The 12,972-nt window shown below is 37.1% G+C and overlaps 1 protein-coding gene across 6 annotated transcripts in view; it reads left to right on the forward strand.

Annotated features, from left to right (window-relative positions):
- Nucleotides 1–608: 608 nt before the first annotated feature.
- The window catches only part of LOC112188755 (pentatricopeptide repeat-containing protein At2g17525, mitochondrial), a 29,295-nt gene continuing 16,931 nt past the window's right edge, over nt 609–12,972 (forward strand). Inside the window, exons 1-4 of one of the 6 annotated variants that reach the window (XM_040516023.1) lie at nt 609–2,811; nt 3,528–3,787; nt 4,927–5,572; nt 5,816–6,340. In XM_040516023.1, coding sequence (XP_040371957.1) covers nt 753–2,615 — 1,863 coding nt within the window. In that variant the 5' untranslated portion in view covers nt 609–752 and the 3' untranslated portion in view covers nt 2,616–2,811; nt 3,528–3,787; nt 4,927–5,572; nt 5,816–6,340. Of the gene's footprint in view, nt 2,812–3,527; nt 3,788–4,221; nt 5,573–5,815; nt 6,341–12,972 lie in introns of those variants that run through there. The other 5 variants (XM_040516080.1, XM_040516007.1, XM_040515964.1 and 2 more) reach the window with 5 other exon arrangements.

Genomic DNA, 12,972 nt, shown 5'->3' on the forward strand with positions numbered 1-12,972 from the left:
GAGATCATAATACCATCCCCGCCCCATCCCTGATCTTAGATAGCGGGGATTGGGGATCCCCATCCCCATTCCCCATTTGTTCCCGAATTCTCCCCCCATTTGGGGCGGGTATCCAATGGAGCTCCGCCCCGCTGGGGATTTTTGCCATCCCTAAATCAAAATTTAATGAAGAAGTGTGAATAATTTTACTTAATTTTAAATTGTGAATGATTTTTTACATCTAAACATGAAATCAATCGAATGGATGTAAAGAGTACTGTTGATTATCAATATGACGATTAAGGCGAAATTACCCTCATTCATGTGAAGCCAGCTTGAAGGAAGATTTGGATCGGCTCATTTTGACATAGCTTACGTTTTACAAAAACATGTTTAATTTATAAATTAACTTATAAAAAGTGTTTGGTAAAATGAAAGAAAACAACTTATTTTAAAAATTACATTATTCACTTGTTGCTTATAAAAGTTACAACTGCTTATGATTTAAGATGAGTCTAAACTAAACTACTAAATTGACCGCAATTCATCAAAAGTGAAGGGGGTAAATTGACATTCATGAAAAATGAAAAATGAGCAATTAAGGTCCTTAAAGTCCTTAACTCACAGTTTTAATCTTGGACCCTTGGTCTCAAATGAGGAGAGACTTTCACCCGGCAGCTCAGACTACTTTCACCCGGTAGCTCAGACCAGTAGACTCCTCTATTTTGCTCTCCCACACATCCTTAAAAAAGCTTTGCAATGTCCAGTGCCCAATGCTAATCTCCAAACCCTCAAAGCTTCCCCCAATATCTTCTCTCACCCATCTTCTTCGAACTCTCTCATCCATTGCTGTTCCATCTCACAACCACATATCACATCTTCTACTCGAACAAAAATCAGCCACCCAGGTCCTCGACACCTTCCAATGGGCCTCCAAACTCCCCAGCTTCACCCACTCCCCGTCCACTTACCGAGCCCTCATCCACAGGCTATGCACCTTTCGCCGCTTCGACATTGCCCACCAACTGCTCGACGAAATGCCCCACTCAATCGGCCTACCCCCAGATGACCACATTTTCGTCACACTCATTCACGGCCTCGGCCGAGCCCATTTGGTGAAGCAAGTGATCAAGGTGCTTGACTTGGTTCGCAGGTATAACCAGAAACCTTCTCTCAAGATATTCAATTCGATACTTGATGTTCTTGTGAAGGAGGATATAGATATAGCTAGGGAGTTTTATAGGAAGAAGATGGTGGCAAGTGGCGTCAAGGGTGATGGTTATACTTTTGGTATCTTGATGAAAGGTCTTTGTTTGACGAATCGAATTGGTGATGGGTTTAAGCTTTTGCAAGCTGTTAAGTCGAGGGGAGTTGCGCCGAATACTGTGGTTTATAACACATTGCTGCATGCACTTTGCAGGAATGGGAAAGTTGGGAGAGCAAGAAGCTTGATGAATGAGATGGAACATCCCAATGATGTGACTTTTAATATTTTGATATCTGGTTATTGCGGAGAAGAGAATTTAGTGCAGGCGCTTGTTATGTTAGAGAAGTGCTTTGGTCTGGGGTATGTGCCTGATGTTGTCACGACAACCAAGGTGTTGGAAATTCTGTGCAATGATGGTCGCGTAATGGAGGCTGTCAGGGTTATAGAGAGAGTGGAGAGCAATGGAGGGTTGGTTGATGTTGTGGCATATAATACCTTGATTAAGGGTTACTGTCGGTTAGGGAAAGCAAAACTTGGTCTTCGCATTTTGAAGGAGATAGAGAGAAAAGGGTGTCTTCCAAATGTCGATACCTACAATGTCTTGATCTTGGGTTTTTGTGAGTCTGGGATGTTGGATAAAGCTCTTGATCTGTTTAATGATATGAAAACAGATGGCATCAATTGGAATTTTGCTACATATGATACGTTAATAAGAGGCTTGTGTTCAGGAGGAAGAACTGAAGATGGGTTAAAAATTTTGGATTTGATGAATGAGAGCAAAGATGGTTGTAGGGGTCGAATAGGTCCTTTTAATAGTGTCTTGTATGGCATGTATAAGGAAAAACGTTTGGACGAAGCACTTGAGTTTCTTGCCAATATGGATAAACTATTTCCCAGAGCTGTTGATAGGAGCTTTAGGATTTTAGGTTTCTGTGAGGAGGGTGCCACTGAGAATGCAAAGAAGGTCTATGATCAGATGATTGTGGAAAGGGCAGTCCCATGTGTTTTGATTTATGACTATCTAATCCATATATTTTGCCAACAAGGGTGTGTTCGTCAAGCCTTTGAGCTTATGAATGAGATGATTGCTCATTGTTACTTTCCTGTTTCATCGACTTTCAATGTTCTGATTAACGGGTTTTGTGAGCAAGGAAAAGTTGGTAGTGCGCTAAAGCTCCTCGATGAGATGATTGGTAGAGGTTGTTTACCTGATATAGAAAGTTATAGTCATTTGGTAGGTGCTTTTTGCCAGAAGGGGGATTTTCAGAAAGCTTTAAAACTCGTTTTGCAAATGGTAGGAAAGGGTATCACTCCTGATTATTTCACATGGAACTCGTTGCTTCTTTGTTCAAGTCGAGAGACTGTATGGTTAAACAGCAAAAGTATGTTTTATGTGAACAATCAATTACGCTGTATTATTGAGGCTTAACTACATTCCAGGGTTAATAGTACTGAATGAAATATCCTGTTTCACAGTACTATTGAGAGGTCACTCACTATGTTCAGGTCTGTGGCTCAGTCCCTTTCTTATCCCAATACTGGTATGCATCTCTTTGTGAGTCCAAACCAAGCCCATGTCATCTCACTTGTCCACCACTTGTCGCAGATTCCTCCACTTTGCTGAGGTATTTTTATATTTTACATGCCCTCTCTTCGTGTTTGTTTTCATTTGCCTGGTCATCACAGAAAAGTTAGTGCCTTAGATACATTGTTGTTTCTCATTGTGATTTGTATTCGCCAATTTGTCAATTGAATTGGGTTTCCAAGAAAAGACTAATTTGATAGGGCTTTTGTCAAACTGTTGGTTGTTTAAGGTAATTGTGACTTCTTTTCTGACTGTAGGAGCTAGTGGATAAATCAATCTTGTATACTGTCATCGTTACATAATTTAGTTGGTAGAATAATGTTCATAGAGTATTTAAAGGCTTGAAGTTTAGCCTGGTTAAGGGAAGAATCTTAATCTACCTTCAAAGGAATGAATTTGGGAATATATATGTCTACTTCCAGTATATACTATTGCTAGTCGTAAGTGACTGCTTGCAACACAAAGTGGAGGAAAAAAAAAGAAATAAAATATGAAGTATAGATGTTGCTTTCAGTTTCTTTTGTTTTCAGCATATTTGACCTCTAAGCAAATACTTGAGGAGGAATACCCCAGAAATTTTTTTTTTTTGTTAAATTTGAACAAGTATGCTAGCTCAGAGTCAAAGTTTTGGCATGGATTGCAGCCCATGCTGAGAAGAAACTAGATGCCTGTTTAAGCCCAAAATGTGTATTATGTGTACGAAGATGTGTTGATTATGTGTGAAGTTGGTCATCAGATTTGGTCTAATCCTTTCAGGGAAGTTTAAATGGTCTGGGATCCTCCAGAGGGATGTTATCCTCTGTTAAGTTCATGGTGTAGGGGCTTTTGGAGGATGGAGTAGGGCAAAAGCCTTGTGGAAATGCAAAGTTCTGGTGGTTTATGGGTCATTTGGTTGGAAAGGAATAATCAGATATTGAGGAGCATAATTGCGGGATTTTTTTTATTGGTCATCTTTCTGGGCTTTTGCTTCAGCAGCCTTTGGCGGTGCTCCTCTGTATTCCATTTTGTGGAATTGGGTGGGCAGCAACTGTTTTCTCTTCAAGTTTTCTTTCTGGTGTTTCATAGGTTTTGCAATTTCTTTTTCATGTGCAAACTCTTTTCTGCAATTCATCAATTTTGAGTTTGATACTTTGATTTTGATTTAATAAAGTTTGTTTCTTCCTGCAACATGCCCCCGTGAAAGGTAAAAAAAAGGATTTAGCGGTGGAATTGATGTGTTCAGGAGGACTCCTCCCATGACACACTTCCGAATTTAAATTACGAAAATAATTACTGTTATATTTTATGACCACGAAAATCATGGCTTCAATACTTTGAAATTGAAAATTTAGGCTTGCAGCTTACAACTCTTGTAATGTAATATAAGCGATGCATATGTCATGTTAGTTTGTTTTCTGTGTATAATCTTAGTCTGATTGCTTCCGAGTCTTATGTTCAATTTTGTTCTGAGTGCAGATGGTGGCCAATCAAAACTTTTAGTTAAAACAGTTCTGTGTGAGTAGCTCATAAGGAGCTCATAGGTGGCCAATCAAAAATGTCTATTGTCAAACAAGTTGCTTACATGTCAAAGAAATAAAAAGCTATGAGCTGAAAAGTTGCTCAAAATTTAGCTGAGGTTTAAATTTTTGTTCAAGTTTTCATATATTTGACATAGTAAATGGGACTATGGGGGTCATCACCAAAGTTTGTAAAAGATGAAAGAGCAGATATCTTCGACTCCCCTTAATAGTTATTTTTCTCTTTTTAGAGGGCAAGTGGAGTGTTAAGTGTTGCCTTATATATAAGAGTTCACCATTCATTAGTATAAATTATGAATCTTTAACAGGCATTGAGCCCTTGTTAGATGAAACTAATTTGTTATAGTTGTCAAGTTTTATCTTTGGTGGACTCATTGTGCTATGTTTTTCTTGTGTTTTCAAAAGATGTTTCTTTCAAACAAAAAAAAAAGGTCATTTCCTAAAGCTTCCATTTGAACCAAATAAATAAAAAAGGTTGAATAATTAAAGGTTTTCAAAGAAAATGACAAGTATCAGTATTATATTAACCACTCTCTTTTAATTCATTAACTTTGAACTCATTCAATTTAATGATGAGGTGGCTATATCCAGTGCTTTGATTGTGGTTGATGTTGCTGCATTTTGTTTGTGGTGTGCAGTCCTCATTGCTAAACCCACTGATTATGGCAGCCAAGGTACAGCTTTTGGAACTGGTTCAATAATTTTGCCCTATATAGAACATTGACAGTACTAAACTCTAGTGAAATACCTAGTTGGACGAGTCTCCTTCATCGTGTTGGACCGATTAGTGTTCAAGTTTGTCTTCAGTTAGTCTCCATGCTATCTGATCCACAGTTTCAAGATGGTGCAACAAAAGATAGCCATTACATTTCTAGTAAACCTGTCAGAAGTAGAGGTGCTTGCTCAGGAAGGCAAGTCAATAACTAGAAATTCCTTTCCATATTTTTGTGGTTAGGATGTTACTGCTCGTTTCCTTGGTCAGCATTGTTTTCACCCATGTGGCTGGAATTTACATGCTTCTCGTGTGGTCTGCATTGCTCATTGCCTTGTTTGTGACATACTGGTAATTCCCTTGGGGGCTCGTTTGGGCAGTATGGGTTATATCCTTTCCATGCGTCTGCCAAATGCTGGAAGGAAAATTCTAGCACATATCTGCTTGGCATCTTCCATCCCTTTTCAGCAATTCTTCTGCTTGTATCACTGGATCCATCAACGTCTATCATCATTTGCTCATAATGGGATTCTTAATATCTTGGAATGATCACACTACAAACAACTGAACAAGTAAGTCTTTGAAACTTATTTCTTATCTAACCACTTAATCACATCTATGCATGAATCAACCGATAATGTGGTACAGCGGCTCCTATATAAAAGTGGCATTGCCACTAACCAAAACTTAAGAATGGGAATAAATTATTTGGTAGATATCATAGTTATTTCCATATTAAGAAAAATTAATGATAAACATCTTCAACATGCCATAAGAAAAAGGGGATTTCTGATCTTTACTCTTTCTTGTCTCAGATTTTGCAGCTCAGCTTTTGCAGAGGTAGTTCTTGAGAGACCCCAAAAGAAATGTGTATGTTTTGGACAGATGTTTCCGTTCCATACTTGCAGCATTTGCTTCCCCGGTAGTTGGAATATTGGCTCAGTCGTGTAGTTATAAACAAGGGATGCTCCTCAAGAGTGGGATCTGATGGGAGCTGTAATAGAACCAGAAAGCAATGTAATTAGAAATTTCATCTGCAGGAGAAGATCATTCTTGTGTTCGGCTTCCTGAATCACAAGTGAAGACATACATGTCAATGATAGAATTGCCATTTGAAATTGACGAGATGAACATAAATTTCTGTTCATTCTGCAGACTTGTGTACTCTCTTGTTGCCTAAGTTTGACGGAGACTTAGCAGTATCTGGATTGTTCACCGACAGCAGAATTTGTACTGTGTTACTGTACCAATAGATAAATCTAACACTCCATATTCAACACTTCATCATTATTACTGTTACCTTGATAGAATTTAGAAGTGAGTGGTTCTTCCACGATCCAGCGGGGATTTCCTTTCTTACGATTAGAATTGAATGATTATTCAAAGAGAAAAATTCAAGTACTGTTCCCAAACTATGCTGTCATGGCCAATTTGATACTTGAATTCTCAAAAGTATCAATGTGATACCTAAAGACCTATATTGGCATAAACGTGATACTTCCGTCAAAAAAATCCAATGGCTCCGTTTGTTTGCTGATGTGGCAAGCACATGGGCAAAAAAAAAGAAGGGCAAAATAGACTTTTTACCCTTTTTTTTTTTTTTTTTAATTCATTTCTTTTTTTTCTTCTTCTTCTTCTTCTTCTTCTTCAACCTGACTCTTCTTCTTCTCTCTCCACCACCTCTCTCTCCTCTCCTTCTCCACCACCCAAACCATCACTAACCCCACCGATATCCTCTCCTCTCCTTCTCCCCGCCTTCATCGACCGCGACCCCTCCCTCAAGTCCCTCATCTCCTGCCTCGACCTCGCCGCCAACCCCAACTCCCGATCCCTGCCGAACTCCGCTTCTCCTATCACCCTCCACCGCCGCCGCCGCCAACCCAACCCATCCTCTTCAATTTCTCAGCATCCAACCACCGAGCTGGAAGAAGAAGCAGACCCAGAAGAAGATTTAAAAAAAAATTGGTGATGAGATTTAACATCAGGGTCATTTTGGTCTTTTCTCTTCTTTTTTTTTTTTTTTCCTGACTTGTTTTCCACGTCAGCAAACAGACGAAACTATTGGATTTTTTTTACGGAAGTATCACGTTGATGCCAATTTAGGTATTTGGGTATCACATTGATACTTTTGAGAGTTCAGGCATCAAATTGGCCTTGGCAGAATAATTTGGGGACGGTAGCTGGATTTTTCTCTTATTCAAATTACTTAAAACATTACAAGTATGATGCTACGTACTATATGTTAAAAGTAATAAGTCCATCTCATCTCATCTGATAGCCACTGCAAAGTCCTAGATTGAAAATCAATCTCTAATCTCCTAGAGACTTCTCTTTTGGTCTTGTTACTTTTTGGTGTTGTTAATATATTATGTGTTTGCTTTGAGATTGTTGATTGCCATCAATTATGACTCGAAAAATGACCTAATGTATCAAATGCAATGTGATATAAGATAATACGTAGTAGTGTGTAAAACACCAATCTCATCGGGAAAGAAACAAGAGAAAAGTATCTCTATTGAAACGACTTGCTAGTTGTTCATCATCCATCAATCTCTTCTGGTTTTGTAATGTTCACACTTACCCATCTTCGACGGCAACATTCCAACAAAAGGCCAAATTGATGTGGCAACTCAAACCAATTATGCATTATACTAAACATCATGCATCCTAGGGAAAACAAATGCTTTATATAAAAATAATAACCACATCTATGTGTACCTTTACTTGATTATATTGGTTAACAATTTTATCTTGAGAAAATATTAGATCAATCTAATTAATAAGGGAAGTTCTATTCATACTTCCAAAATCAGCAGTTAGACCTTTTTCAATTTTTGAACATTTCACAATCCTATTTTACCCTTAATATAATTAAGCTGAAAAATAATAATATCTCCAGTTTGTATTCATCTTTCTCTCATACAAACAGAGTACAATTTTTAAGAATTTTCCCTGAATTCTATTTTTCAAGTTCATAAATAGTGATAGTTTCATTGCTCAAGTTGAATACCGTATTGGATTGGTTTTGATATGGGCGTTGTCATGTTAACATGGACACTATAATTGACATAAACATCTTTATGGCTTTACTGTATTCTCAGTTGACATAAACATCTATCTGGGTTTACAATCACAGTATGAGGAATGCATCAATCTTGAAACTTTATTTTTATTTTATTAACAATCTTGCTAAAGTACGAATTGGCACTCTCAATTACATTTTTCCATCACCATTTGTTATCTTCAAATCATACTCCGAGACCGGTTTTAATCACAATAGTTACACATGGCCTTGAGATGGACCTGATTATGTATGAACATCAAAGATATTGCACAAAACTTATTCCGCAATCCAAAAATCTTAAATTCTCAAAGAAAGAAACTATCAATATTTATGAATTGGAAAAATCTCTAACTAGAAATTTTTTCAATTTCCAAGAAATTTCAATTTCTTATTAAAGAAACAATCAGTTGTTTTGAGGAGAAAAATCTCTTCAGGTGAAGACGTTGATGGTGCAGAACTGCAGATTGTAGTGGAGGTTGGAAGGGAGGTAGAAAGGGAGCTGTAGACAGAAACTAATAAGGGCAAAACTGAAAATATAGTTATAAAAATATTGTAGGAGGTCCAAATACAAATATTAGAGGTATGAATAGAAGCACTCAATTAATAATATCTTTAAAAGGGCATTATAGAAAAACCAAATGTTGGTGACACTGTTTCTTGGTGCAAGAAAATTTGGTACGACTTTCATTGACCACTTGAATCAAACTGGAGCAGGAGTTTGACTGCTTGACTGTGATTTGAATGTTGAGTCGTAACAACATTCTCAAAGAGATGAGGGAAAGGGGAACTGGTGAAAAATATTTCGCTGCCTAAATGAGAAATCTTCTTATAACTAAGTGAGTAAGAGTGATTGGTTGCCTTACCAAACCCAGTTAAGGGTGAAAAGCCTGGTCCATGAGTTGGTTACAACTTGGGTCGCAATATACTCGCAACTATCATTGGGCTGTTGGTATCTCGACTCGAGTCCTGTGTCGCAATGATAGGGCCTCTGCCTTATACCTCAAGCATTTGTCTCACAAGTCATACATCCTCGATGCCTGCCACAACCTTCGTACCCACATGTCTCCCGATTCTTACTGTTACAAAAGTGGGGATTGGTCAGCCCCATATCATCTTTATTGCTAAATACAATATATAATTATAGTATATATAAACATAATTTAACGACAATATATAGATCAAATATGAAGGGATTGCAACAATGTATCAATCTTAAGAAAGGTGGGTTTAAGAAGAAGAGATTTTGGAAGTCCCCGAGAAAAAACAAAATTTAATTTAAATTTCATAAACGGGAATTTTAATGTAAAAACTTACTTGTAAAATTCGAAGCTTGAAACCTTTATACGCGCGCGTGTTGGTGCAAGTTTATACGATTGTAGGGGCTGCTTCGATCCTGGAGCATGCTAGATGGCGGCGCTCAGGAGGTGGTGGCGCGGCACAAGGGTGCACTCGAGGTAGTCCTAGGATAGGGTTCTAGGGTATCACGACAAGATGAGAGAACAAGGGGATTTTATGGCTTCTGATCCAAGGTCAGGTCTCGTGCTGATAACGTAATTAAGGCACTACTACACAAAACACAATCCTGGACACCCTTTTTTTTTTTTTAAGGACATCTTTTTATGTTGAGTGTCATGAAACCCATATAATGACGTTGGGCCCAAAACAGCTGAAACTTAGAAGGAGAAAAAAAATAAAGAGAGGTAGTCTATCAGAAAGAACACAGAACAACAATACACTCTCTCTCCTCATTCGCGACGACTATTACCAGATCGTCTCCCTACATCTTCTCGGTCTTCCTAGTGCTCTCTTTTGGTGATCGAAATTCATGGAAGGCCCTCGATTTATCATTCTCAAATTCTGGCTTTTGCCCTCTCGCGCTCTCTCTCTCAATTTCTTTTGAAATTAGATACCCATATGGAGACTTCTCCCCAAAGTATCTCGATCCGTCGTATCTTTATTCAACCACTCTCTCACGCTATTCTTCTGGTTTAGCAAGCGTTTCGACAGGCGATTTGGTTTTGGGCAATGGGCTATGGTAATACCTTTCCAGATCTGGTTTTTCTTTTGGTGAGGGTGTGGAAATTTAACTTTTTTTGAATTGGTCAGATCTGATAATCAAGATCAGAGAACTTAGGTATTTCAATCGTGGTGTGGTTTAGCTAGTACTGGCACTAATTGTCTGTTTCCATCTATCATTCCCCTATCCTCTGAAATTGCTTTTTTTTTTTTCTTTCTTTTCTTATGAAAGAAAAAAAAAAGAATGTTTGTCCCCTTTGAATCTGTATCTGAAGCTAAACACATACAAATCTACATGAAGGTAAAGTCAATATTTTTGTCTTAGTGTTGCTTCCTTTTCTGTACTATATGAGTTTTTTTTTCTTTGAACTTGGCAGTGTATGTGTATGGGGCTTTGAATGGAGGTGCCCTTGAGGAATCAATTACAGCCTAGAAAATTTGGTGGAGTTCACAGGTACTGCATGATCATATATGCCTTAAAGACTTTGTTACTTCAGGTAAGAGCTCTATGATAATTTGGATTACTGTGAGGACTGTTAACTCTAAGAATAAAAAGTTTCTTTAGGTGGTAACTAGATACAAAATATAAGCTGTCTTGATAGATATAATTTAAATGTTATGCTTTAGAGAATTGATTTAGCTGAGTACAGTTTGGTGAAGATATGATTGTATCCTCTAGGTTTAATAGTATATGGTGGTAACTGGTAAATCCTAGGATGAGCCTAGAGTGAGTCTACAATATGTATTGTTTGTGTCTCTTTTTTTTGGCTGTCTCCTCCACTCGTATAAATTTATCATCTTGTCTATATTCTTTTCTTTGCATTAATCTGCTATGGTGCTTTATGGATTTTGTTGCTCTGTTTTGTTTTGTAAAGTCTATCATATGAAGTGTTTTGTTGAATCACAGGTTTGAAATTTTCAAACACTTGCCATGAATTTACGTGGAAGCAAACTGCTGGGATTGAAACGGTACTTCAGTCCACTGTTGTTCAATTTTCTTTTCTTTTCCAGTTTTGGTTGAGTAAGTTTACTTATGCTTGTTTTTCATTGAGACCTTAATAAAAAGGCTGATCATTGGTTTTGTATTTTTGGATTGCTTCTTGGATCAGCAACTCTTGAACAGAATTCTCTCAAGGAATGAAAGATCCAAATCTTGATTGAAATCTAAGGACACAAAAAAGAAGAAGGGTCATTGATCAGGTAAATTTTGTCTAGTGTATGATTACCAATAGTGTTCTTGATGCTTGTCAGGTTTGTCTCCATATAAAATCAATAAAACTTCCCATAACTTCTCCAAGGTAGCCTTTCTCATTTATATTTCTCAACATTTTCTTTCATCTTATCTTGAGAGCCATTTATTTTATTTGTGTAATTTAGAAGTAGAACATTACTGGTGATGTTTGTGTTTCTTTTTAATCATGCCTAGAAATGAATATATTTCCTGAGTTTCATTTTACTGTTTGTATGATGATATGAAACTTCTGATTTCAAAATTGCTTTCACTTTTCCATTTATTGCACAAAGTAAGACTACAAGCTTTACCTTTCCATATTGCAACCCACAGTTGGCTTATTGTTACTCTTCTTTTTCCTTCAATTATGCTTTGTTGATTCACTATTCTAGACCATGAACAAAAACATACTATTGATGGAAATTGTACTATTTAAGTGGAACCAGACAATTGTACACTCCACACTCCTTTCCTTTCTTAGTTAATATTGTTATTGTTACTATTTTATTGATTTTATGTCTTATCACCTTGAAATCAGTGGTAGGGTTGTGAATGGTTATGGTGGTGGCCGAAGCACACCTTTAGATAAACAAAAACCCACAGTTGTTCATCAAAAGCCAGGACCCCATCAAACCATGTTTGATCTACTTCCAAATGAGGTGACTTGGGTTGAATTTTTGTATATGTTAATATGTGGAGTTATTTATGAGATATGTCTAATGTTTGTCCATGTGCATGGCTCTTTTAGTTTAATCCAATAATTACTTTTTATTTTTTTGGATAATTATACTTTGTGTTTGACTGTTTCAGATTGTGGAACATAGTTATTCATGTGCACTTGAGAGGTCGTTCTTATATCATGGCCGTATGTATGTCTCTGCATGGCACATTTGTTTCCACTCTAATGTGTTTTCTAAGCAATTTTGTCTAAGGGGCACTTGTACAAGATTATGATTACCAATATTGGTTGGTTCTTTTGTACTGAAAAGTAATTTTTTTCCCTCCACCCTATTTGATTGAGCTATCCACAAGTTCAGTTGTCAAAGTCAAGTTCTTTTTTAAGCTGTAGGTTTTGTTCCCTTGAGAGAATTCTGCATAAATCGTAATTGTGAATAGAGATACATTAAACAAACTATACCCCTGGAGATTCTTTAATAGTGTTGTGTTATATGTTTTTCTCTAGATAAGCTCTGTACATTTGTATGCTGTGTTTTTGTTGTAGGTTGTCATGTGTCACGTGGTTGATGCTTATCTTTTCCATTGCAGGTGTAGACTTCAAATAGTACATTGGTTCATGCTATGAGTAGCTTTACAAAAGTTTAAGAGGAAGGAAATCTGAAAGGTAAATTAGAGTTTGTTGATAAATGTATTCACGTGTATATGCTTATTAGCTTATATGATGATCTTATTTATTCATTTCATATCATAGCAGTCAAGTATATTGGTAGGTATGGTTGCCTGCTATATATAAGTACACACTTAAGCTTTGTTAATCGCTGAACTTTTTTTATTTTATTTTATCAGGTGGAGCGAAGGTAAAAAGGATTCATGAAGAAGCATGAGTTATGGAAGTTCTGAAAAAGCTCATTACAGAAACCATGCCATTCTTCCCTTACAGATAAGTGGCTGTAAGTTAAGTTCAAATGATGAGAGGCCAAGTA

Source organism: Rosa chinensis, chromosome 1 (genome assembly GCF_002994745.2).
Source record: "Rosa chinensis cultivar Old Blush chromosome 1, RchiOBHm-V2, whole genome shotgun sequence".
Taxonomy (NCBI): domain Eukaryota; kingdom Viridiplantae; phylum Streptophyta; class Magnoliopsida; order Rosales; family Rosaceae; genus Rosa; species Rosa chinensis.